The 27,530-nt window shown below is 37.2% G+C and overlaps 2 protein-coding genes across 4 annotated transcripts in view; one reads left to right on the top strand and one right to left on the bottom strand.

Moving 5' to 3' along the window:
* AZI2 (5-azacytidine induced 2) overlaps positions 1-20,864 on the bottom strand; it is a 28,493-nt gene extending 7,629 nt beyond the window's left edge. Inside the window, exons 1-7 of one of the 3 annotated variants that reach the window (XM_005600880.4) lie at positions 20,284-20,864; positions 11,422-11,491; positions 9,979-10,199; positions 8,390-8,515; positions 7,815-7,914; positions 6,796-6,944; positions 2,496-2,554 (exon numbers count right to left, since the gene is read on the bottom strand). In XM_005600880.4, the coding sequence (XP_005600937.2) occupies positions 2,496-2,554; positions 6,796-6,944; positions 7,815-7,914; positions 8,390-8,515; positions 9,979-10,199; positions 11,422-11,455 (689 nt within the window). In that variant the 5' untranslated portion in view covers positions 11,456-11,491; positions 20,284-20,864. The remainder of the gene's footprint in view (positions 1-2,495; positions 2,555-6,795; positions 6,945-7,814; positions 7,915-8,389; positions 8,516-9,978; positions 10,200-11,421; positions 11,492-20,283) is intronic. The other 2 variants (XM_070238092.1, XM_005600881.4) reach the window with 2 other exon arrangements.
* The window catches only part of ZCWPW2 (zinc finger CW-type and PWWP domain containing 2), a 168,256-nt gene continuing 161,373 nt past the window's right edge, over positions 20,648-27,530 (top strand). The window contains exon 1 of the mRNA XM_005600877.4: positions 20,648-20,952. The gene's annotated coding sequence lies outside the window, so the exon portion shown is untranslated. The remainder of the gene's footprint in view (positions 20,953-27,530) is intronic.

Here is a 27,530-nt window from a genome sequence, read left to right as displayed (position 1 = left end):
CATTTCTGACTGTAAGGCACGGCAAGCAATCATTTTATACTGCAACCCAAAGAAAACAAGTTATGAGAAACCATACTTACTACGCTTATTATGTATAATACACTCTGGTATGGTATGTTCTATTCTGTTTTATTCTATATTTTTAAAATGCCTGTCTTAACTCACAAAATTTCATGATAAGGGAACACAGCACAGTTTGAAAAACACTAACCTAACCAATATTTCCTAAACCAAGGTTTCACATTTTAAGAAGTCCCACAATGTAAGTTTAACCCATACCTAGAACTAGTTTAAGAACTGAGGGCAACAGCCTAAAAACACCAAAACAGTACACTGGCAGGACACTGGTCAAATTTCTAATAGGCAGGGCTATTACTGTTAAATGATGTTGTATACAATGAGTACCAGATAAAAGGCCTCCAGTAATGAAAAGGTTCACTCTATGTTAGGGAAACAATACAGTATACCTCATTTGCCTGAAAATAATGATAGAGGAAATAGAAAAAAAAGAATGTTCCAAAAATTAGAGTTTTCCAAATAACTGAAAAATAATCCTTAGAAATATCTAAAGTTTTAATTAATGATTTTATAGAAACATTCCTATGTATTTTTCCCCTAATATAGTAAACTTCATTTATCATCTGAATTGTTCCACTTAAAGTGGATGAAGTAACTTACAAAGACTAATAAAACACAGGACTATAAACTAGAAATAGGTATAAATTATAAGGTGAAGGGAAAACAAGATAAAATGCAGTCAGGAATGAAGCTAACACAAAAATAGAGGATATAAAGTTTACCAAGGGTAAGCCACAAATTTGGTTATTAGTTTTCTAGTTGCTAACCAAAAGAAGGAAACCTAATCAGTTCTACAATCCACACTGCTTACATGAGAAAAATGCAAACCAATTTACAAAAAAACAGAACAAGTGTACTTCAGTACTAGGGAGCCACTGGAACACAGCATTAATTATGCAGTTCTTTAACATACAGCAGTAATTGGGCTGATTAGATTAACTCTTAGACTGAACTTAAGGTGCTTCTTTCTAAAAACTGTTTCTCTCAGCTGATACTGTTAATACTGAGCTTTAGAGAATTCAAAACTGCACTTTGAAGCCACAGTTATATAGCTCTACAGCCTCAAAAAGTAGATTCACCTCCTTGGGCTTTCATCCTCCTCTAAATCCTGGCATAGAGATTCGTCACTATCTTGTTAATGATATGATGCCTTCAAACATACAGTTGACAGGGGGGAGGCAACTTTTCAAGTTATTCTCAGTAGAAGTGATTCAAATTATGTAAAATCTCCCATGAATGGAAGCAGAAGTCCCCATTCTGTATCATGTACTTCTAAAATAGTATTTATATAACCCTTTTATTTGACCTACTCTGATTCTAACATTTGTTCCCTGCTTCCTTCCAAAAAATGGTTTGAATAGGTTTATAAAAATGACAAAGAAAACAAAATTAATAAGGGGAAGCCTGGGTTGACAGAAGAAGAGATAACTTTGACAAAGATGACGACTTTGAGAAATAAAGTACAGGGAACTATATGAGACACATTTCTTTTTAAAGGGAAAACTTCTTTGCTATAATTTAGAAGACAGGTGAAGGCATAACAAAACTACTGTTCCATTGGCAGAAGTGAGTAGTTCCAACAGAGACTGTATGACCCACAAAGCCAAAAATACTTACTCCTGGCTCTTTATAGGAAAAAGTCTGCCTATCTCTGGATCCAGAAGAGTGGCTGCATGGTGCTTCCTCAAATTGTTTTCCCTAATTGATCATTTCTCTCAATTGGGTTTTTGATAGGAATAGGTGTTAGACAATTCATGTTATTTACTTTAGGTCAGTAAACTTTGGAAGCTGAATGATCCAAACAATAAAATCAAATCAGTTATTTTTCATTGGATGGAAGTATCCATGTAGAGAGGGGATGCTAACATAGCAGAAACAAAAATTATCAGATGATTTAAAACACAGTACTTAAGTTACTTAAGTATAAATGATATATATGAGAAAAAAGGGCTGAAGTAACACACACGAAGTCTGATAACTACTTTTGTTCTTACCCCAAGAAGATAGTTCTCTTAAAATTCATGTTATACCAAACACTAAGGTTGTCCAAGTTTGCCCGTAAGACAAAGTGGTATTACTGTATATGGAAATGCATAGTTCTTCATGTACAAAATCAGGATTTATTACTGAATACTTCTACACAGCTAGCTCCCTAAAATCCTATCTAAAATCCTAAATGTTCAAAAATACTTTTTAAGGGATCACAATATGCCCCCTTCTACTATTTAAGTTCAAGCTTATTGTTAAGGAACAGTTAAGTGTTTTTCATAAATATATTGTGATCAGAGATTACATACAGAACCCAGATAGTACCCATTTGTTTTTCAGATTAAATCACAACAGAAATCTAGGTACCTATAAAAAGTGGCCTGCAGAAGAACAATGTATTATTTTTGGAAGTTGAAGAATGTTCATACCTTGAAATGGTTAGTCTTTGGAGATCTCTGCTCTTTAGATTGTCTTCCTGAGACGGATCCTGTCATTTGTTTAAAAAAAAGTTTAAAATTTGTAATTGTTACATTCTATTTATTCTCAGTACTTTATTACTATAGACATGTTTCAGTTTTATCCATAATAGCACAGCATAAAACTAGATTTTATATTCAATTTTAATGATATACCTCCAAACCTATACTAGGTATTTCTAAATCACTTCCAATTATTTAAAGTCACTAGTGCTTTAATTTTCTTAAAGAAAATAAAACTGCTCTCACATAAAAGAACTTGGAGTCTTACAAAATATATTTCTGAAGACACCAATCTGAAGTCTATATTAAAAAAAGGGTAACAAATTTAACAAATACTGTTTATTCAAGGTACAGCTGAATGAATTCCATGAGAAAATGGAAGTTTATTGGTATTTCACTTTTTGGTGTTATTACAAAACAGTACAAAAATTTAAAAAGTTACTGTTTAAAAGTGAACTCAGTATGCTTAAGACAACTCTGTCACACACTTGTTTGCAAGGCATTATCATTTTAAGGGTCTATAACAAAAATGACGATCACAGGTACTAATTCTATTGGCAGAAGCAGCCACTATAAACTGAGAGAATAAACTTAAATTTTACTATTTCTTACTTACATAATCTACATGATGTGTCCTAAAGTGAAACATTAAAAAGCTTGCACAAGGACTTCATGAGTACTCTGAACTTCGGAGAGTGAAATATCAAAATGTTTTCTATTAGAGGAGTTAAACCATTTTTGGACCTCTGATTGTTCAGAAAATTAAGTTGCATTTTAGGAAGCGCCCTATGGAGAGGGGAAACAGAACTGGCCCACGAATCAGGAGACGTCTGACCACTAACAAAGCAAGTGACCTGGGATGTTTTTCTTTCCTGTTCTCCACAGGAAATGAAGAAATCAGGTCACTTTTAGTTTCTTTGTATCATTAATTAAAAATAAACATTTTAATTAGTGTATACCTAAACATACATGTACAATGGAAATCTTCCTCATTTTTAAAGCCAATGATGATATTAAAAAAAAAAACCTGATAGTTTGGGTTGGAAAAGTATTGTTCCAGCTACCGCCAACAATTCAAAAGATCTAATGTAAATCAGCAATAAGCACAAAGGAATTCTCTCTAATATTCAAAGACCCTGTTCCTGGCCAGTCATCAGTTTGCCATGTTTTAAAGGCAGTAATGGATCTATTTCCCAACTAGTGCCATGTGGTGTGGGAGTTTCACATAAACAGGCCATGGCTATACAATCTTGGGAAACATTGTTAAAGTTAAACAGGTTCAGATACTAGAGGACTTCTCAGAACCTGTGGTACACCACAGCACATTGTGAATCTCTAAATGGGCTATTAAGTACCTTAGACATCTGCATCAACTCATTTAACTGATCCAGTTTTTCCTACACTTCTTTGGCCCTAGTGTCTGTTTTTCTCAAAGAATCAACTGTTCTGAATATAAATGGCTGGAATATTGGGTGATACAGAAAGTCTAAAAGGCCCATAGTGGAACTGACCCTGAAACGTTCACTTGATTAATACCAAACACTAATCAACTGAGTTCACTGAGTACTTAAAAAAAAAAAAACCCACCAAAAACCAAAAAAACACTATTATGTCCACATACTATTTCACACTTTAGAAGGTGTTATAAAATATGTTTCACAGAAAGTACCAATCTTAAAGATATTTGTAAATATGGCTAGAGCAAATATAAACAAGATTATTAAGGTGAACATAAATTTCTCTCCTTGGATTACTCTTTGATCCCCATATCGAAGAGGACTCTGATGAGCAACACCCTGAAACAGGATTTAAAAGTACACATCCCTGGGGCTGGCCCCATGGCTGAGTGGTTAAGTTTGCATGCTCCGCTGCAGGCAGCCCGGTGTTTCGTTGGTTTGAATCCTGGGTGCGGACATGGCACTGCTCATCAAACCACGCTGAGGCAGCATCCCACATACCACAACTAGAAGGACCCACAACGAAGAACATACAACTATGTACGGGGGCTTTGGGGAGAAAAAGGGAAAAATAAAATCTTTTAAAAAAAAAAAAAAGTACACATCCCACATCATCAAGATTTCAACTTGGAACCCTTGATAAGTTGATACTAAGCATTTCCACTCTTCCTTTTCCTGGTTTATTTCCTTATTTTAGTTGTGAGCATTTTTTACTTTAAATCTCCCTTCCCCTTGCCAAATAAATTTCCATGAGCGACAGGGCCATATCGTAAATCCTTTTTTAAAAAAAATATTCCTCCCTTACCTCACCTTCAACTCTTCAAGTTTCTTAGTCTCTCAGATTCAATTTCATTAGCAGTAAAAAAAAAAGTGATTTCTAAAGTTTCTTCTACCTTCAAAAGTCTGTTTCTGTGATTATTACAGATAAATTAAAGTAAAAGCAAGTTTATCCCCTAGCACCATCTAGTGGAAAAGAGTAACAAGAGCTGAACTATAATGCGTGCAAGCACACACAAACCAGCTACCCACACCACACACACACACACACACACACAAACCCCCAAAAGCACTCCTTTTCTGGACTACCCTAATAAAATTTTTTTGAAACACATTCACTTATTGAATATACTATGTACTAAGCGCTATGCTAACTGCTACATATTATCTAATTTAACGTCCATCAAAAAAATAGGTATTTAATGTCTATTTTACAGAAAACAAGTTCAGGATAGTTAAATTACTGTCTTAATTTTACATGGTTAATAAGCAACACCATAACTATAAGCCAAATTTTTATCATTCCATGGTACTGCTTAATCTCTATAAGGAAATAACCATTATGTATAAAAGCTATCAAATTATTTCCTTTCAAGTAGAACATACATACTGACAATTATAATTCAGAACTTTAAGATGCACATCTCTTCTTACAAGCACATCTTTTTAAAAGAAGCCTCTCAGGGACTATGGCAACTGGGCTTGTGAGACAGGATGCTGGAAGCCTTTGAAGGAATCGTGGTATGTGGTCACAGGTTCAAAGCTGGGAAAATCAACTTCAGATGTCAGGTAGGAAAAAATACATTCTGGCTCTAACAGGAGTTGACAGTAATTTTTGTAGTTAACTGTTTCCCCCTTTGTCAGGCCTGGGGGCTCCAAAGCAAGTTCTCATTGTTCAGTTCAGAGGAATTCATTTGGTCAAGGCCAAAGCAGAATGCTGTATTATTCGTAATGCCTGACTCATTCTTAACCAGTGGTCACCTTCGAGAAAGACTACATTATAGAAGAGAGAACTGCCAGCTCCATCTAAGGACACTTGGGATTTGGGGGCAGGATTCTGGCTGGCAGTCAGGAAGTGTGAGAAGTAGTTCCTTTTTCAGTTTGTGGCATCCCAGAGGAACCTGTGGTAGGTGACATAGCTCCTCAATAGTGTTGGAATGCTCTGATTGGCAAAATGGTTGAGTTGACAAATAATTTGAAATACATGAATGTATATATTGGCTATCTGACTCCAAACTACTAAGAGTTTCAGTTTCTTGTAGCAACTATATTAAACTTTGCATTTGGTGTGCTGCTCTCACACTCCTCTGCTTCTTTATCATTTCTTCTTTTGCTCCTCAGCACTATCTGTCATGACATCTGAAAACAAGTATCCAAGCTTGTTAGAACCAGTGTAAAGTATCAGGAAATAGACTCTTGGTTAGAACTTGAGAGGCAACTTGTGTTTTAGTAGATGACGTTAGCCTAACCACACGGTAGCAGCTCAGTAGGGGTTTTTTGTTTTTTCTTTTTTTTTCCCCAATGCTTGAATTCTCAGCTATTTGCTGAAAATTAAAGTTGCCCCAAAAGTATTAGATTTCTGAAAATTAGTGGACTCTATAAAAGATTTTTTTTTAAGAATTCTAAAAATCAAAAATTGTCTCTTATGGTGTCTAAATTAATCAAATTATTAAGTTAAATAAAATGAGAAACCTAAAACCTGAGTGTTCTTTAAACTTTACAAAGAAAAGATGACTTAAGGAAACTGAAGGAAAGGGAGTTTAAAAGAACTACTTTAATAAACAATAAGCTTTTTTAAACAACAAAATTACATAATCCTGGGACTATGCTAAAAGTATACAGTATATCAAACTTTCACAAAAATGATTAAAGGGGAAGATAAAGGTGAATTTTTCAGAGACTATAACTCTGGAAGTAGTTACAATTTATCTTAACTCTGTTTTAATACTTAGTTATCAGTCCTACATATGATGCACACCAAATACTGATTTCTCAATGTAATAATTTTATAGTACCGTTTGTTTGGCTTTTTGTAGCTCTATTTTGAGATCGCTACATTCTTTCCTCATCAGTTCCAGTTCTTGTTCCAAACCATGGATCTTTAGGTCACAGCTCAACTTTTCCACCTCCCAGTTTGATGAAGGTGGATTTAAATTTCTTATCACTACAAAAAAAAACAGACATTAAAATTATTTCTGCCTTCTACATTGGTGGCAATTTCAAAAAGGTTATGCTAGTAAAATGTAGATTTTAGATAAATCAAGATTAAGATAGTGACAAAAATTCAATGAGGTTCACTCAGCTTACCACTCCATCTAGCCCCTTTAGAAAATATAAAGTTTGACCATCATGCCTAGAACATGACGTCAAACGAATTTTATTTGTAAACACTCTACTGTAGAAACTCAATACAACTGGATACTAACTTACCCTTGACTTAGGTTCCTTAGTCTCTCTATCTAGAAAAAGCCCCAGCCAGCCAGCATAAGAGATCTCATCTCAGTCTCCTACCAAATGGTCTCTCAGAGGTCTACTCTTCAGCCTGTCTCATCAGAGTGTTCATGGGAATAGGCTAATATCCATATCCCCCAGACCTAAGTTTTCACTCCCAGCATCTCATCTGTACATTTTAACAACCCTCAGAAATTAAAGAAAAAGAAAGTAATTCTAACTACTCTATAGTAGAGTGTCTAACAGTGGGCAAAAGTTCAGTAGGAAAGAAAAGCCAGGACATAGTAGTGGGCAAGACGCTCTGACAAGGATGGGGTTCTACTCCTTTCTTCACCTACTTCATCACAAACTAGCCCTGAATAAAAAGCATCAAGTTTCCTAAATGAAAAATGCAATTTATACTTAAGGAAAAGTTAAAATACACTGATACTTTGTGAAAGCAGAACACAGAAATTAATATAAGGCTAAAAATTAAAAAATAAGGCCTTAGCATACAGATATAGGAAACTGATAATGGCTATAACACATAAATGGAAAAATGTATTAATTCCATTAGAATATTTATAACAAGTAAGTGGCATACCCTGCTGAGTTTCCACCTCTGTTCTTAGCTGGAGGAGTTCTACTTCTTTAGATTGTAGCTGTTCATTCAATACTTTCAAAGATTCAGAGTTGTCTTTATTCTAGTTAGGTAAGGAAAATGCCAAATTACATTCAAATAAATCTACAGATTGGTATTTATGTATTAATTTTCACACAGACATTGAAAATAACTGACTCTAGCCTTTTAAAAAAGCAAGGTTGGAAAATGAACTCAGTGTTTCACGAATCTTCCCCTCCCCCACCCCGCCCCCTCTAACTTAGTACATATTATTCACTGGCTTTTAACACAGTAACAAATTTTATCAGTTTTTCAAAATAAGTCAGTGATGTTAGATGTATTTAAATCCTAAACATCATTACATACTAAATATTTACTTTGTACAGATATAAATTACAAATATTACTTTTAGAAATTTCTATTTTTGCCTTGAGCATGTATATGTTCAACTTTTTATTTAATACATGTAAATATTTCTCTTACTTCTAACTTTAAACCTCTTGAAGTAGAAAACTCATTTGCAACGTACAGATATCATTCTTTCCAAACCAACTTACCATTTTATCCAACTTGCTCTTCAAATTATCTCTATCAATGCAAACCTCCCGATACGCATGATAGGCCTTATTTACTTGTTCTCGCCCCACAGAACTTGTTTCTTCATCTAATCGCGCTCCTATAAGCTAATGGTATAAAATTAGAAGAGAAGGCTTAAGAAGGGATTCTACATAACAAAAATAAGTCAGTCTTCTGATGGCTCCACATCTTACTTTAATAAAGCCTGGACTATAATTAAGTGAACATTTCACTTCCATACAATTAAGCTTTAGTGATTAAGACAGGAAAAAAAAGTACAGAATAAATATTTGTAAAAGTCTTCTATTTTATACTTTTACTTTATTAATATTTTACGTTTTGTTGTATCTGTTTTATAGCATATTAATTCATCATACTAAAACAGAGTACATCATTCTTTTATAGTGCTTAGGTGCTTTCCAAGGCAGCAGTATTTAATTTCCATCATCAGAAAAAGTATCAAGTTAAGGTGTACTTGACTTTAAGGAATAGATATGTTCATTAAATCCTGTATTATTCCAGAATGGGAATTATAGGATTGTTACTCACAAAGTACAGAAATATTTCCAATGTTAACTATACCAAATCACACTTTTCTACTGAACTTTAAAATAAACACAACCACGAGCTCCAAAATGTTACCTTTTCTCACTCTGTCCCAGTATGTCACAAAATGTCACAAATTTATTTAATCACAAATACGAAGAAATTATGATTATTTTTACAACTGACTCCCATTCTCTTACTTCCGCCAAATGAATCAAACTGTATCAAGGCCCACCCTCAAGTTTTTATAACAAGATGATCCATTTCCTTGGTTGCTAAGAATCCATTTCCTCCCCCCTGTGGAAGCTGCTGTTTGTAAAATACAAATATGCTGATATGATCTGAAGAGACATAAACTAAGTTAAAACTTTAAAACTCAAAAACAAATGGATGAATGAGGAAGATTTCCCAGTACACAAAGCCAAGTAAATCTGATGATTTATAACTGAATCAGCTACCTTGCTTATATATTCTGTAACATTTGGGAGTATCAGGTTTCTGCATAAAAAAGATAAACAGAGACATTTATTTATCAGTTAAAAGCATTATTCTTATTATGTGTATTCAAGAAGAAAAGAGAATATTGAGGTAAAGAAGACGTCAGTCCTGGAGAAATTTCAGTCCTGGTAAAGATATTATAGAACATATTAGAACAATGTTCTAGGAGCTTCCTCCTTTGATACTTATTTTCCTTTGGTAGCATATAATTTTTTGCAGAGATTTACAAATCCTGAATAAAATACATACAGCTACAAAGGTAAGGCAAACTGAAAAGAGATGTAAGAAAAATATTTGGAATATATTCCCTCCGAGTTGTTAAATCCTATTCTACAAATACTTACCAAACATATGAAATGTGATACACAGTATGATAAGTACAATGCCCAGGGTTTTGAGATTAGCAGTGATTATCCTTGGAAATGCAGTACAACCATAGAAGACAGGACAGAAAAATATTTAAAATTTCAAATATTTTGAATTATTCCTTAAGTCACAGAACATAATGAAAGTAACAGACAATTACCTTTTCTTCCAAAAATCTTATTCTTTTCTTTAAGAAAGAGTTCTCTTTCTCTGAATCCTTAAGTCGTTTTTTGATGTCTTCATATGCAGTGACAAGGGCAAAATGAGAAGCAACAGACTCATCTCCTGAATATATTGAGACTGGAGTCACTATATCTCTCCTATGGGCTTTTTCATGATTCAGAATGCAGATATCGTCTTCTACCAGTGCATCCATGACAGCTATTTAAAAGAACAAAAATATAAAATACAAATGTCTCACTGAATAAATGAGCAGGAAAAAAGACATCTATTTAGAATAATGTGAATATTGGGGTAATGCTTAAAAACTCCTTCTTCTTTTAGAGGCAGTACAGCATACTGGTTAGGAGCATGGAATGTGGAACTAGACTGCCAGGGTTTGATCCAAGTTCTACTACTTAAGTGTCTGTGTGACTGGGCAAGTTGCTTAACCTCTCTGCCTCAGCTTCCTTATTTATAAAATATAAGAAATAATAGAACTACTTCGCAGTGTTCTTAAAAATATTAAGTGAGCTGATATCTAGAAAGCATGTAAAACCATAAACTAAGCTATTATTAGTAAGTTTTATAAAAAGTTGTGAAATACCATTTTTATTAAAAGGATAAAATACTTTGAACACTTTATACCCATATATTTCTTTCTCATCAACATTTCCACTCTTAGATGTAAGCAGTAAGTTTTATAGCTTCCCAAATTATTAATTTTCAAAAACTTTGAGTATAATTTATTATAACATATTCACAGAAGTTTTAATGCATTATCCACTGTATTCTTTCCATACCAGTAACTGATTATGCTTGTTGTACCTTCACAATAGAAGACAAAGGAATTAACGTTTGAATGCTCACTATGTCCTAGTACCATGTACCACATTCTTTTAATATTATCTCATTTAAATTCATCCAAACAATTCTATGAGGTAGGTATCACTTACATTTTATTGGAGGGATTGGAAAGGTAAAGTAATTTGCCCAAGTTAAGGCTAGGAGAATATTAGCTCTGTGAGGGCAGAGGTTATGTCTGTTTTGCTTATCACTATATGGAAGGTGCTCAATAAATATTGGTTATTGAGGGGCCGGCCCGGTGGTGCAGCGGTTAAGTTCACAGGTTCCTCTTCAGCAGCCTGGGGTTTGCCAGTTGGGATCCCGGGTGCGGACAAGGCACCCCTTGGCACACCATGCTGTGGTAGGCATCCTACATATAGAGTAGAGGGAGATGGGCATGGATGCTAGCTCAGGGCCAGTCTTCCTCAGCAAAAAGAGGAGGATTGGCAGCAGTTAGCTCAGGGCTAACCTGCCTCAAAAAAAAAAGAAAAATTGGTTATTGAATGAAAAGTTGACAGAGTAGGATTCAATCAAACTTGACTCCAAAACCTAAGGGAAGAGGCGAGTTACTTCATTAGTTAGTGAACAATGTACTTACTTTGTACATCTACTTTTGCTGTTAGGTTCAGCATTACTTCCCCATCTGAGAGCTAGGTTCCTGAAAAACACTATGGAAGGAGAAATTGTGGCTGAAACCTTTTAAGACCTCATGGGAAAAATACAGGGTAAGAGATACTACAGGTCATAACAGAACCTAAAAACTCCTTTAAAATATTTTTCAGTTTAAAATACAAGACCAAATGCAGCATTCTAAATAACGGCCATCTACAGAATTTCACGTATCTTAGATTAGTAATTAATGATTACTGAAAAATGTTTTTATTTACTATGCCCTGCTTGAAATAACATTTGATTGCTTACTAGTGTCAGTCACTGTTCCAAGAATACTATAGATGAGGAAATTGAGGTAGAAGTTTTTAAAGTGATTTTCCAAAGTAACATAGTAAATGGAGACTGACGATGTAGACAGAGGTGACTAAACTACAGAATCCATGTTTCACTATGCCTGCTCTTCTCCAAAACTTCTGATCTCCCTCCGTGTATCAATCAATACCTGTAAAGTCTGGTTCGATTTCAGGCAACATGAATACTAAGGAAAGGTTTTGTTCGTGTGTTTTTCTGGGTCTGGTCTTTTATCACTGTATTTTGTTTTTCTGATTTCATAACTGAAAGCTTCCAATTGTTCTTAACTAAAGTGAGAGTTGGGTGTGCTAGCAATTTGTTTATATCTAGGATTACAGGAAAGGTAGACAAAAGAAATGTGTATACTACACGTCTGAGTAGGTGAAACGTGACATTCACTCAATCTTCACCAACACCAATTAAAAAAATTCTAACCATGAAGAACTCCTACTCTTAGGGTAGAATCTTTCCCAGTTTATCAAGAAAGTCCAAAAATAAGAAAGGACTATGCAACCTACAATATCCCAAAAAGGTGGCAGACCCTCATAACCATAATTAACTCCTGGTGCAAGTTGTACTTTCTCCTAATGATGGAGAAAGAGTTTAAGTTTTCTTTCTCTAAAGGGGTTTACTTTTCCCTCTCTGGATTCAACTTTATTCCAAAATAACAGCATACGTCATTCCAACTATCCTGCTGTTAGCTGAAATCCTCGTATTTCCCTTCCAAAAGGAAAGTATGGGCTATTCCCATACTGCAAACTGCAAGTATGCATATGTATTCCACATAAAACTCTCTCTCACACTGTATCTTAAAAGCAGAACAAGAGTAGACAGCTAGTTAAGTAGTAGGACGCAGTCTAGTTTAAGGAGAGGTAAAACTGTGCCTATCCTAGACATCTGATGTATAATATCTTAATATCCAACCAAATGACCGAGATTTATTCCACTGGAATAATTTTTTTCTAAAGACATCTGAAGAACAAGAAATGGGCATAAACTGCTCTACAGTCAAAACAGATGTCTCACAGTTTGTGTACTTTAAGGAACAGAGCCTACATGCTTTTGCTTTACACAGAGTTCTAACTGGCTCAGCTATGTGATTTCCTAGTCATTTATTTTTATCGTGAAACAATCATTCACTCAGCAAGGAAAATCCAGTGTGGGAGACAACTGAGCAGAAAAATAATTATTATGCCATAAAGGTAAGTAAGATATTTTAAACAATAAAGAATGCTATGGGGATTGATGGGTAGAGAGGAGGAGTGGTTTCCAAGGAAGGTGCTACAAAACACAAAAGATTAGATGACTCTATTTCTTTTTCTTTGGGTCAGGGAGGATTGGCCCTGAGCTAACATGTGTGTGAATCTTGCTCTACTTTGTATGTGGGATGCTGCCACAGCATGTCTTGATTAGCAGGGCGTAGGTCCATGCCTGGGATCCAAATCAGCAAACCCTGGGCCACTGGAGCAGAGTGCACAAACTTTACTATGCCACCAGGCCAGCCCCCAGATGACTCTTAACCCCATACTCTTAAGTGAAGACAGTGGGTTATTTTCACTGTACTTAAACCTAACAGTTTGCTAACTTCCAGCAGGGAGAACAAGTTCAAAGACCTGAAAGCCTGTGGGGAGAAGGGATGAGAAAGGGAATGGCAGCAGATGAAACTGGAAAGGGAATGGAGACAAACTGAGATGGTCCTTTATGATACAGCAACTATAGAATTTGGTCCTTATTTTGTGGAATGTAAGACAGACTTGGACATGATTAATGAATGTAAAGAATAATTACACATTTGTGAAATATATTAGCAACCAAATGAACTTCGTATTGTGCTAAGTGTTTTATAAATATTATCCCATTTAATTCTCATGAATACCCTATGAGGTATAAAATCTTATTACATCCATTTCACAGATGATAAAACTGAGACCTGGAAAGGTTCTGAAATCTGGACATCAGATAATTAGTACGTAGCACAAGCACTTGGATTTCAGAACTTGAGCTATTACTATTTTTCCCTCCCCAATAAATCTTTGACACACTTCAATTCATCAAGCACTACAAAACTAGGAATCCCTTGCAAGGTTTTTAAGTACCTTAGATAGAAATGAGTATAGTGATTTAACAATGTCACATTTTTATACTGTACGATAACTAGTTATTTTTAGCACAAAAGTAGTAGTCAGACTGGCATATTTTACATAGTTATATCTGTTGCCTATTTTATTTATAAATCACCAAAAAGTTGCATATGGTGGTCTCTCTCTAAATATAACAAAACACTATCTGCATAAAAAAGCTTCTGTCAAGTTTATGACATTATTCTATACATTTATTCTATATACCATAAACATGACTTGAAATACAACAGAAAGCAGCATGAAATTGCTTATTTGTCCTAAAAATTATGAGAAATAGCCATATATTAAAGCACAAATAAGAGAAAATCCACTAGCATCACAGATATGCATAAAGTTTTAAAATAATTGTCATTTAAGTTTGTTGTAAAATAAAATGAAAAATTTAGTATCTATCCTTGGAAAAATAAATATGAAATCACATAAGTATCAGAAATATTAATGCTTATATTACGCTGTACAAACTGAACTTTTCGAGATTAACAGCTGCAGGGCCAAGGAAAATGAGACCTTAGAAAGGTATCAAATAATACAAGGCAGATATCCCATTATATTTATTACTATACTGAAGGGAAAACTGCTAGCAAAGTAACAAAGCAGGCTCCCTGTAGCCTTTGGTTTGTTTATGCCAGCATTCTTCCTCAGCCTTATCTCTAGAAGAAGTGAAGGGAGCTGCAGTAGTCCACCTCACAGTAAAGACTCAGTTCTACATACTTTTGTTGTGATGAAATGTCTCTTGATGAGTATCCAAACTAGCTAGCCCAGGAATTTGATAAAGGCTAACTGGCTGTTATTATATTTACCAAACTAAACCAACCTAGTTTTAACATTGAACATTTGGGAAAAGTTACCCTATACTTTATCCAATCTTATTTTCCATAACTTAAATTATCTTAAAATAACAAATCTGTGTTTACTTTAATCTTTAAAAAGTGAGTGCCATGAACAGAATATTATCAAAGATTAGAATTATCAAAAGACTAGACAATACTTTAAACAGTCAATGGGAAATTATAACATTAGTTTTTAAAACTTAACAAATGTCAAAAATATCATCTGAGGACGAGATTAAGTGGGCCGCTCTGAATGGTGAAAATCAATAATAAATGTATTCTACAGGGAAAATGTCTTTTCCAAGAACATTCTAAGAAACTGGAGATAACCTAGAGGAGCGTTTGACAAAGTGAGATGTGGACCACTGCCTTAGAATCACTTGGAGTTCTCTTCAAAGACACTGATTGCTAGGGTCTCCTGCAGATCTATGCAAATCAGAATATCTGGGGTGAAAATGTCAAACTGAACTTTGAATAATCACCTCATGATTTTGAGTCCTATGCCAATTTAAGAACCACTACTCTAGAAGTAACAGAGCTAAACGCCTAGTATGCGATTTACAGAATTTCAATTATAACTAGTGTTGTTAAACATTTGTGGGCATGGTTAATTCTATGCTATCAACTGGTAAACATCACCTAACTTCTGCAAGGAGATTTTGTTTTTAATATTATAGAAAGTAATTTCATATTCACTATGTCATCTCATCACAATAGTATAGTAGGGTCAGAAATATTTATTGACAGGCAAATATACAAGTAATCATGCAAACATCTTATATATTTGGCAATTAAATTTTGTTTCTCCTTAGAGGTTTACATAAGAGAAGTATAAATTAAAAAAGAATTAGACAGGATGGAGGTGAAAGACATTGATAATTACTGATGAGAATGAAATTCCCAAGAATGATTAAAAGGTGTTCTGGTTAGCCAATTCCAATGTGGGAGGGAGGTGTTTCCACACTATCAACAAGCTATGCTCTGGACACCAGTTGTACAGGTGTACTACAGTTCAACTCAATTCTGACACTATCTATCCGGAGATAGCATTAGATTCCACAGGTAAGGAAGTCAGTCCCACAAGACAGCCCCTGACTGCAGAAGCCAATCGCAAGCCCAGGTTGTCGTCTGTGCTTCTGACTGACCAAATACAAACTGAAAGTTCCAGTGACTCCCTCCAACTCAGGATGCCAGTTGAAAGTCCAGGTTGTTACCTGCACTTCTGACCAACGGGCCATAAATCGAGGTTCCCACAACCCCCTCCTTGGGTTTGACTAACTTGCTAAAGCAGCTCAGAGAACTCAGGAAACCTGTTTACTCGCTTGATTACTGGTTTATTACAAAGGGTATTAAAGGATATGAATCAACAGCCCAATGAAGAGATACATAGGGCGAGGTACTGAACAAAGGAGCTTCTGTCCTCCTGGAGTTTGGGGCTGGCAAACGAAAGCATTCTGGTTCACCAACCTGGAAGCTCTCTAAACCTCTCCTCTTTGGTTTGGTTTTACTTTTTCCTGAGGAAGAATGGCCCTGAGCTAACATCTGTTGCCAACCTTCCTCTTTTTTTGCTTGAGGAAGATTATCCCTGAGCTAACATCTGTGCCAATCTTCCTCTGCTTTATGTGCGGGTTGCCACCACAGCATGGCTGAAGAGTGGTGTAGATCTGTGCCTGGGATCCAAACCCATGCACCTGGGCCGCCAAAGAGGAGCATGCCAAACCCAACCAGTATGCCACAGAGCCGGCCCCCTCTTTGGGTTTTTAGGCAGGCTTCATTACATAGGCATGACTGATTAAATCACTGGCAACTGATTCAACTTCCAGTCCTTCTCCCCTCCCCTGAGGTCAGTGGGACTGAAAGTTCCAACCTTCTAATCACATGGCTGGTTCCTCTGGCAATCAGCCCCCATCCTAAGGTGTTATCCAAAAGTCACCTAATTAACATAAGCCCAGCCATGGTGGAAAAGGGTAGTGGAAAGGGGCTTCTTATGAATAACAGGACACCCATTTCACTTTTATGGCTCTGAAGCAATTTCAGGAAATGAGAACAAGAGACCAAATATTATGACAAAAGATGTTCCCATAGCTCTTATCCCTCAGGACATTCCAAGGGTTTTGGAAGCTGTGAGCCAAGGAACAGTGGACAAAGACCAAGTATATATGAGAAATATATTTTGGTCATCTGAATGACCAAATGTATATTTCTCATAAATCAAAATATCACAATGATAATGCAGAAAGAAGGGCAGAAAAGAGAACAGTAGTTCCTGAGGCTAGGGAAGAGACATAAATGAAAAAACAAAGATTCACATGTTATTAATCAGAATTATTTTACATGATCTTAAATTTGAGTCTTTACTCAAAGTCTTCACAATCAACATTGAGAAGACCTTCAGGTGAGACAGACTTTATATACTGGGGTCTAAGATACTAGAAAAAATAGAAGTATCTTCTGACCCTAGACTGGTCTTTTTTCTAGGAAAAAATATGATTACCCTGTCATATTTCATCATCCTAATATTTACCATTTATTGATCACTTATCATATGTGAGACACTAGTGCTTCTACATGCATTTTCCTACTTCTTAGGTAGGTACTATTACCCTAATTTATAAACAAAGTCTTAGAAAATTAAATACTTTATCCACAGCTACATAAGTAATCGGCCACAAAGTTGGGATGTGAACCCAGATATGCTGTCTTCCCAATGTGTGCTCTTAATACAACATTCTGAGAGGCAACACAATATGGATTCCGATTTTCCCAGTAAGAATCTGGACACAGCACAACTCAGTGGTAGAAAGAACAGTGGCCCAAGATTCAGAAACCCAGATTTTAGTCTACGATCTGCCACCTCGATTACTGATTAGTTTACCTCTCCAGATCTAAATTTTCCCACCAATACGACAGGATTAAACTATATCACTAAGACGCCACCCTCCTAAATTGTGAAGGAAAAATTTTAATGTGAATATGGTATGGCAACCTAAATAGAAGGGAATTCACATTTTCGCCAGGAACTGAGTAAAAGGTATAGTGCACACCATTACCTCAAGTCCACACCAAACTTGGCTAGAAACGTCTTATCAACACCATGGATGAGGTAACTGAGGCTCAAAGAGGTGAAGTAAATTTGTTTAGGGGCCGGCCTGGTGGCGCAGCAGTTAAGTTCGCATGTTCTGCTTCGGCGGCCCAGGGTTCGCCAGTTTGGATCCCAGGTGCGGACACGGCACTGCTTGGCAAGCCATGCTGTGGTAGGTGTCCCACATATAAATCGGAGGAAGATGGGCACAGATGTTAGCTCAGGGCCAGTCTTCCTCAGCAAAAAAAAAAGACGAGATTGGCAGCAGATGTTAGCTCAGGGCTAATCTTCCTCAAAAAAAAAAATTGTCTATAATCACACTGTCAGTATATGACAGAGCTAGGGTTTGAATCAAGGCCTATTTGGTAGGCTCTTTCCTCTATTCTACATACCTCCTGAAAAGAATCTTATTTAGAATTTCCATCATCCTTCTACCTCTGAAAAGTCAGAATATCCCTGTACCTACTTCATACAATCAGTCAAGATAAGCACGGATTAAAGCTTATGGAGGCAAACAGAACAACACTTACACCTTTCTCCCTATTTTTAATGAAATAATTAGGGGCAGGAATGGCTTAACCAGTTTATGAAAGGAATGAAAAGAAGTAGATTGTTCTTCATACCCATGCCAACGCCCAGAGTCTTATGGTTCTTTGGCCATACAAACTGATTCCTGGACTAATGCACTTAGTGAGATAACTCAGGGTTATAAAAATGAAAATGGAGTTTTTCATACTGTATATCTGATGTCGAGTACATTTTTGGACACTCACTGAATTGTAGGACATTTGAGTGCTGAGGTGTGTAAATTGAGCGACAGTATCTTGAAAAAGGGCACTTGATGATCCTTCTTTCCAGGAATCAGTTTGTATGGCCAAGGAAGCATAAGACTCTGAGCGTTAGCGTGGGTATGAAGAACAATCTACTTCTTTTCATTCCTTTCATAAAGTAACACATCTAAACGCAACTCAGCACCTATGTACGCTAAATGCTACTAGTATTAGCAGTAATTATTCTCTAATAGTGATAAAACAACTATACTTTAATCCAGAAAAGAACCACCACAAGAAAGAAAAAAATAAGTTACACTGGTCCTATTACTTCAAGGATTATGAAAAACGTCATCACATCACTTTATTTAATAATCAGGACAATGTTCTGTGCTGGTAATTAATATTTATCGAGTGTTTATGGTATCTCAGGTGCTTTGCCTTTTAGGGAAACTATCTCATTTGTTCTTCATAACAATTCATTAAATCTATCTAAGACCTCAGGCGGGCAAGAATTTCCTCATATCACAGGTGGAGCAGCTAAGACAGGCGAACGTTAGAAAGTGGAGGACCCAGGAATAAAAATCAGTCAGGTGACTCCAGAGCCAGCAAAACTCTTGGAAACTATACTTTGGTGCCTTGGAGAATAAGCACCATTCCCATTTTAGAGACGGAAATGAAGAAGAGATTTAGTCTCTTATGCAGTGTAAAGTGAACAAGTGAAAATTCAGCACTCAGATCCTGAGTTAATGTTCTGACTTAATCCAGTGCATTTCCCATTACATTATACAGTCTCTTTAATATTAAAACCTTACATTTGTATACCACTTCCTATTTTACAAACTATCGCGTTAACATTTTGTAACCACCCTGAGCGGGATTCCTAATTTACAGACCATGTAGGGAGTGTTCACAACAGGCTGGAAAATTAGATTCTACATATTTGGAGAACTGGAATTTAAATTATGCTCTGAGCACTTGCTCAATCCAACTTAAAATTCCAACAATGAAAATGAAAGTGGCTTCTATGCTAGAGAGGCAGGAGTCAATTTCGATCCTATTACGTTACTATCTTTGATCATCTTCGCATATTTTAAACAACACATCCTGGAGCAATTATGTTTTCATTTGCATTACAGTTTTTGTATTTTATCTCACTTTCGAGTATTTGAGTTCCTTGTTTGTAGGGAGTAGGGTCTTAGCCTACCTTGCATGCAGTAGTCACTCAGCAAATGATCAAAAACCATAGTGAATACACCGGGTAGACAGTGGGGAAACGATGAATACCCTGTGTTAGCCCTCGATAATGTACAGAGGGTTGATGTTCACTGCTCGGGTGCCCCGAGCACTACCGTCCCAGCCACACGTAACTCTTCGGTTCCGGAATAAATGTAATCTAATAAATGAAACATAACTGAAGGCGCCCCAGTAAATCAGAGAACAGAAAGAAATGTGGCAAGAGGGAGAAGTAAAATGAAGTATCAACTAGGGCCTGGAACAGGTAGGGTGCGAGGGTGACAGGGGTAAGGGACGCCCAGGGCTGGGCCGTTCCCCAGTCAAAGGAGGGGGAGCGGGTTTGTGGAGAAAATGACGTGTCTCCTCGGACCAGCAACCGCAGCGGAGGTCGGTCCCGGCACTACCCGCACCCCGACCCGGCCAAAGCGAGTCACTCACCCCAAAGACAGGCGACGGAAGGCCGCCCCCAGAGCCGCCGACTTTCGATTCCTCACTGTTTGGAAACGGACCGAAAACAAATCAGGTCGCCAGGGGTCACCACGGGCTTCCGGTTTCCTCGAAGACACCGCCGCTTCCCCAGCGAAGGCAGCAGCTCCCGGAACGCCGTGACGGGACTCCCATTTCTTTGGCCTCGGCTGCGCCAGAGCAGGCGCGGCCCGGCCCGTGGGCTGAGGCCCAGGAGGTTCTGGAAGGAGGGGCAAGCCGACGCAGGAGGGGCCGAGCCGCCGCCGGAGAAGGCCCGTTACCCAGCAACACGCGCGCGAGACCCCGGCCGGCCGGCGCCGGTCTCGTCAGCGCCTGCACGGGCCGGCGGCCGCGCCGCGCGCCGCGGAAGGGAAGCGCTGTCGAGGGGGGCGGTGGAAGGGAGGACGAGCAGCGCACGGCCCGAAAACAGGCTTCCGTTGTCCGCAGGCTCGGCGCCAGGGCTGCGCGAGCAAACCGGAAGTCAGGCCAGAAGGAGCCGGGAGGGCGTTCGCGAAGCCGGTCCTTTGCGAGGGAAGGGGGAGGGGAAGGTGGGCGCGGCGTACTACGTGTCCCGTGAGTCTCCGCGGCGGGACGGGGCGGGGCTGTGGCGACGCGAGGAGGCAGAGGCGGAGCCCGAGTTGGGTAAGAGCGTTGGGTTGGGCGGACGGCCTCCTTCAGGGCTGTAGTCGGGCGCGTCCTTTTCTGTCAGCGTCCGCTTGGGGGTCCCCGAGTGTCTGTGGTGTGCGTCGGCGCCGCTTGGTAGCACCCTTATGGTTGTATAGCGGTGTCGCCTCGCTGCGCCTGGGAGCTGGGAAACCCGTAACGGTTCACGCGTGGGGGAGGGGTGCCGCTTAACCCCCTGTGGGGTTTGTGTTCTGGGCGCTGCTGGGAACACTCGGGCGAGCTTGTGAAACACAAAAATTGCTCCGAGACCCGTAGTTCTTCAGCAGTCTGCCTTTTTAAAAATTGTGAAGTTTATGAAAGTTAAGGCAAAGTCTTGGGATTTGGGAACTTTTCCGGCTGCCCTCGAGTTACTACTCTTGGTTATTTGTAGATGATGGAGACAGTCCTGAGCTGTGAAGTAACGAGTAGTTGAATTCGTTACCATCTTTAGAGGTCGCAACCAGATGGAGCCCCTCAAGCTCTAGGGCAGTTTCTGGTTAAACGAATAAAGAAGAAAATGATACGTTTAGAGAATTTATCCTCGCTAGCCGCCGGTTAGCAACAGTGATGCCTGTCGCCACCCCCTCACGTTGTGTTTTGTCAACTGAGGGCTTAAATACTAAGTCGGTATTCTGTTGGAAGCTGTTTTTGAACCGCGTTCTAATTTATCCGCCCACCTGTCAGCTCATTAAAGGATGGATTCAGCTCTAGGATTTACTTTAAAATGTATTATTGTTGTTAAGCTTCTCTTTCTGGTTTAGGTTTAAGTGAAAATTCACAGCTGTTGTGAACAAAGACCACATCTTAAACTTACAAGAATTTTAAAAATCTGTATTACTGTAATCGTTTAGAAAGTACTGTTCGCGTTGATTTATTGGGCTGGGGCATGGAAGAGAGCACTGTTTTTAATATTTTGAACAAGAGTCAGTCTTTAATTCTTTTGACTGCCTCGGTAACGCGCTCTACAAATTTAAAAGCAAACCACTCAGCGGTATGTTTTGGCTAGTAGAGGAGTTTTGGAGAATGTTAACAAATTCGGTTGAGGCACCCAAAATCATCAGAAATAAAATGATAATTTGATTTCCAATTTGTAGATAATAGAAATGTTTTCTGTTTTTGAGCCTTCGTTCCCAATTTAGAATAATTTAAGACGTTAAAAAAGAAGGGATATTCATTTTTATCTTTTCTGTCTCAGTAAATAAGGAGAAATACTCAGCTCAGTATTTTAAAGTTTACCTGATGAGTCTATTTTTGTTTTAAAATATACTCCTCACTATTGCAATTATGAAAAAAGTGGGTCGTCTTAACAAAATTATTTGCTTGCCCAGAATGCATAAGCCTGTCAATTTAGTCAAGTAAAACATCTTAAATTTTGGAGTGGGGGAGGAGTGATACCCCTGGTAGGTTATGATAAAATATAATCCAGATATTCACTACGTTAACATGGAAATTGTCACTTTCTATCCACTTACATGCATCAGCTTTAATTAATTTTAGCAAGTAAAATAAATTATTTAAGAAAACTCACAGTTTAGTTATAAGAGTGTGTTAAGCTTTTATTGCAATCTTGCTGCAAAGGAAAAGACCTCTGATAAGTCGATTAAAAGGTACAGTATTGGTGGGGACATTTGTGGGAAAAGAAAATGGTTAGAGAATCACTAAACTAGATAACAGAAAAGAATTTTTGGGTCACTAGACTCTTAAACTAATAGTCAACTGGTTAGGTAAGTGAAGGGTTTTCCAGAGCAACTCTTAATTCCATTAAAGGTTGTTGGAAGATTGCTTAGGCGTTTTTTTCAGGAATGTTCATTTCATCCCAAGAGAGAGTTGTGAATTACAGTCATCCAAAAAATTCTGTCCCAGGCCAGGTTTGAGACAATTTTTTTTAAATCATTATTACATTTTCTGTAACTACAAATGCAGTGTGAATTTTTCAAACCAGTCTACTGCTTTAAAAATATGTACTTGTTACAGAATGGCAATTTTGGACTGAATTGAACACTTGACACAAAGCGGTTTAAGTGTCATGTTTACAGGTGGTTGTAAATAAAAAATAGATGGATATCACAGGAGCTTCTTCCCTACGTTTTCCCACATCCTCCCTCCCCCTTGCCAAGCTCCTGATGTTTTCCTTCTAGGACAGGGCTCCTGAGGGATATAATACTGGCCGTGGCTAGGTTTCACTGGCGTAAGTTGGATTTCAAAGCAATATCTGCGCGAACGCTATGGGCCCTGGCACAACTCTTGACTGTGGCTCACCCTGCTTCTCTTATTTTTAGTCAATCATGCAGTTTTAGAGCTGCTTCAAATCTTATTTTTGTTTAATTAGGCAGTATATAAAAACAAAGAAAAAAACGTGTTTTTTTAAAAAAAATGAGAGCTATGTATTTTTGAGTTGTGACGAATATATACAGTTAGAGGAAACAGTAAGAATATACCTTTTGAGGAAAATTTTTAAAGCAGATTTCTGGTTAGTGATTTAAAGTCTATATTAATTTAATTTGGTTAAAATCATACCATCCTAAGGATCATGTTTTCTGTTTCTTTGTCCTGTATTCTGTGAGTACTGTGCTCTGTGGTAGACCCTTGATAAGTGTGGCTCTTCAGTGTCAGACTTAAGATGTCAGAACCTTTGAGTTGAAATAGCAGTATCTGTCTTTTCATATTAATATTAGCTTCAATGTCATTTCATCAGTATTGTTTTGAAAGCATTCTTCCTCTCTTCTCCCCTGCATATCACATGTCCAGGTTAAAAGCTCTAGGGTAAGAGAATGATTTTAGTGGCAGAGATTGAGAACAGATTCAAAAATACTACCAAAAATGAAAAATCTGGTATCTGGGCATATATAGTCTCTGTTCCCTCTTTTCTCCCATACCTCATCACACACATACACCCCCAAAACACACACAGATACACACACAGAAAGTTGTGAACTACTTAATCAAAGTTCATGACTTCTGTTACACTGTGTATGTTCAAATACATATTGTGTCCTGAAGCAGTAGTCTTCAAACTAGGCAATACATATCCCTAACCCTTAGCCTTGGCTTTCCAGGGGGTTATGTAAACGACAGTTTAAGGATATTAATTTTCAGGTTGTCAACTTAACGTAATTGCAATTTTCTTCCCTAAAATTAATCTGCCTCAGAGTGTGCCTTAACCAGACCCCCTTTTCCCTTTCCTCTTTGATAATTGTTCTTCCCTCATTCTACAAATAAAGCAATATCTTTCATCTGACCTAAATCTTGTTTAGAAAGTGAATGATTCTAATGACTGGGTATCCAATTCTTTTGCAAGAAAGGTGATTTCCAATGACTTTCAAAAATATTGCAGAAGGACTTAATTGAATTGTCAGCTGATTGTTAAAAATCATTTTTGAGGGGCTGGCCCCGTGGCCGAGTGGTTAAGTTCGCGCGCTCCGCTGCAGGCGGCCCAGTGTTTCGTCGGTTCGAATCCTGGGCGCGAACATGGCACTGCTCGTCAGACCACGCTGAGGCAGCGTCCCACATGCCACAGCTAGAGGAACCCACAACGAAGAATACACAACTATGTACCGGGGGGCTTTGGGGAGAAAAAGGAAAAAATAAAAAAAAATAAAATAAAATCTTAAAAAAAAAAAAAATCATTTTTGATGCCATACTCCATGTGACTTTTGGTACATAGTTTAGTAATTCAAAAGAATGATTATTGATATAACCAGAAATCCTCTACTCCCAAATTATTTGGAATAGAAGAATACAAAACATAAGAATAGAATTAACCTGAGTCCTGTTTCTTTCTAGCAATAAGTAATATACATCCTGGATACATGACCTAAATGGGAGTCGGGGGGAAGGCTCTATCCATTTCTTTATGAGATACGTCTCCAATAAAAGCTGACTTTTAATATTTTATAATGATTATAATTTGTAATATGTTTATTTGATCAGTAGTGTTCTAGTAATTTAATGATAACAATACTAATGAAAATTTTTAGAACTTATGTTCTCAGGAATTTTAAAATATACTTTTTTGTTGCAGGGAAATGTGATAAGATGATCAACTTAAAATATTTTCAAGAACTAAAATATGTTGGGATAAGCTTATGTGGGCGAAGTGAGATAAAAATATGAATTCAAGGAGAAAAGGAGTCATTATCAAGTTCCTAACTGAAAAAAGAGCTGCTTCATGTGCTTTTCAAATGAATGGATGGTAGTGGATATCAAATTACTATGGCATTTACATAATTTATAAAAGAGATACGAGCTACTGTCTGTAGCACCTGGCCTTGTCCTGGACATACAATGTGTTTCATAAGAACTTTTTGACTTGAAATGCGTTGCAGTCAATAGGAATTAGCTTCTGACAGAGCTTTCAGTTTTAAAAAAAATAAAACATGAGTGTCATAATTGTATGCAAGTAACTAAATGCAGTGATTTTTTGGGGGGAACATATGAAGCTAAAGAAAAATTTAATAGTCCTAGAAAGCTTTTGATGAGAAGTAGGGAGAAGAAACATGAGAACAGCTAACAGGAGAACAGCAGCAGAGAACCCAGGATGGGGTTGGTAGATTGTACAGAGAAAGAAAAAAGATCCAGTAGAGGAAATCCTATAATTTTTTACTAAATGAAGAGCACTCCTCCTCTGAGGCTTGACAGTTGTGTTACCACATAGAAAGCACGATCTACTCACCACAAGACAAAAGCCAGTCGTCAAGAGGCAAGATGGTGACAGAGAAAGGGCATTTTATTACAGCTTGCTGGCAAGAGGGAAGATGGCCAACTAATGTCCAAAAGAACCATCTTAAGTGGGGCACAGAGTCTTGAAGCAGTTATATAGGCCAGTGGATGACAGGGGAGAGGTTAGGAATGTTGACCTTCTGGTGTTACAGACTGGCAGTTGCCACACCAGATCTTTCAGTTTTCATTGATGATGGCTATCAACATAGACTCTGTTTGAGGGCTCATCACATTCCTAAGGAACTCAAAAGAACAAAGTTATCATCTTATCGCAGCTGGGAGGTATATGCACTAGCAGGGACCATAAAATCTACAGAACAGGTGGCTCTCCTGGAGTGTGCAAATCCAGCTGGGTTAGTCAGTCAGAGGTCATTCACAGTTACAACATAGTCTCTTTTCTACAATATGGCTTCCCTTCTGTCAACCTTGTGTTGAACTGATGTCAGTTATACTCTTGCTATATGGGATATGAATTCATTCATTTGTTCAATATTTAACAAGTATTTATTTAGCACCTACCATGTGCCAGACATTGTTTTAGGCACTGAGATGCAACAGGCAAAATGGCTTCAGTCATGTAGATAAAGACTCATGTGAAATTTAACAATATGACAAATTTCCTCACATTAATTTTTTCATGACACTTTCTGTAGGTGCTTATGAAGAAAATGAACTTAGTTTTTCCTATTTAAAATGGCAAGAGAGGAAGAAATAATTCTATTTTGAGACTTTCACATCTATACTGTAAAAACCAAGAAGACAAAGTCAGCTTTTCAAAGGAAAAATGTTTTATAAAACTACCAAATAAACAACAATGAAAGGATGATATTAAACTTCAGTAAGATCTGTACAAAGAAATTAGGTTTTTGAAATAGACTAACAAAGGAGAGGAAAAATTTCCAAACTCTGCACAACTCACACAACATAAAAGTGAAATCATTGATTTTGTAATAGTTAGAAAATTAAAGACATAATTTCCTGGTGTAGATTTTTTAATTGTTTATGAATAGTCAGTTCTTGGAACTCCAAAAACAAAAAGACATGTTTTTTTTTAATTCACTGACATTATTTTATTAATCATTTTCTCTTGACAGTCATTTTATGTCAATCCCTTTTGGCATTAATAATTCCTCCCTCTCATAGTGTAGCCAATCTGTTCACCTGATTTTATAGACTCTACCCCTTAGCTATCTGTCAGATGCTGTTGTATAGTCCCTATGGTGCCAAAGTTTCTTATCTGTACTATTATAATAGTTTCCTCTAATTAGTTTTTCCTTTTTTTTGGCTTCCAAATCATCCTTCATATGGCTATCTAAATGATATTTTACCATTGCATTTCTCCCCCTAAACTCCTGAAATGACTCTTTAGCATGTTTTAAGACACCCTTCTTAATCTGGTTCAGCCTATTCTTCCACCAGCTCCTATAAACACTGCCAACTCAGGCACTGAAATTGAATATCTTTACTCATTAAAAAGTTTTCATTCAGTTGACCTTGATTTTATAATATTTACTTTCTTAGATTATCATCAACATTTTTTAAAAATTGAAAAATTCTCAGAGAATTGGGGAACCCTAGAAAATTCTTCAACATCAGTTTGAGAATTATGGCTCTACTTTTCACGTTTGTCCTAAAATGACATCGTGTTTAGAAGAGGATCGTATATCTCCAGATAATGGATATCGTCAGACTACATTGAGTCATATTTTTCTTTTATGTTATTAGTCATAATTTTGTTTTTGAATATGTGCCGGGAAGGTATTATCACTATTTCAACACTAAGCATTACCTATTAGAAATCAAAGCTGTATGTTCCCTTTGTGCCTGAAATACAGAGG

Source organism: Equus caballus, chromosome 16 (assembly GCF_041296265.1).
Source record: "Equus caballus isolate H_3958 breed thoroughbred chromosome 16, TB-T2T, whole genome shotgun sequence".
Lineage (NCBI taxonomy): Eukaryota > Metazoa > Chordata > Mammalia > Perissodactyla > Equidae > Equus > Equus caballus.
The sequence above is the reverse complement of the archived record's forward strand: the minus strand, read 5'-3'. Positions and strand labels throughout refer to the sequence as shown.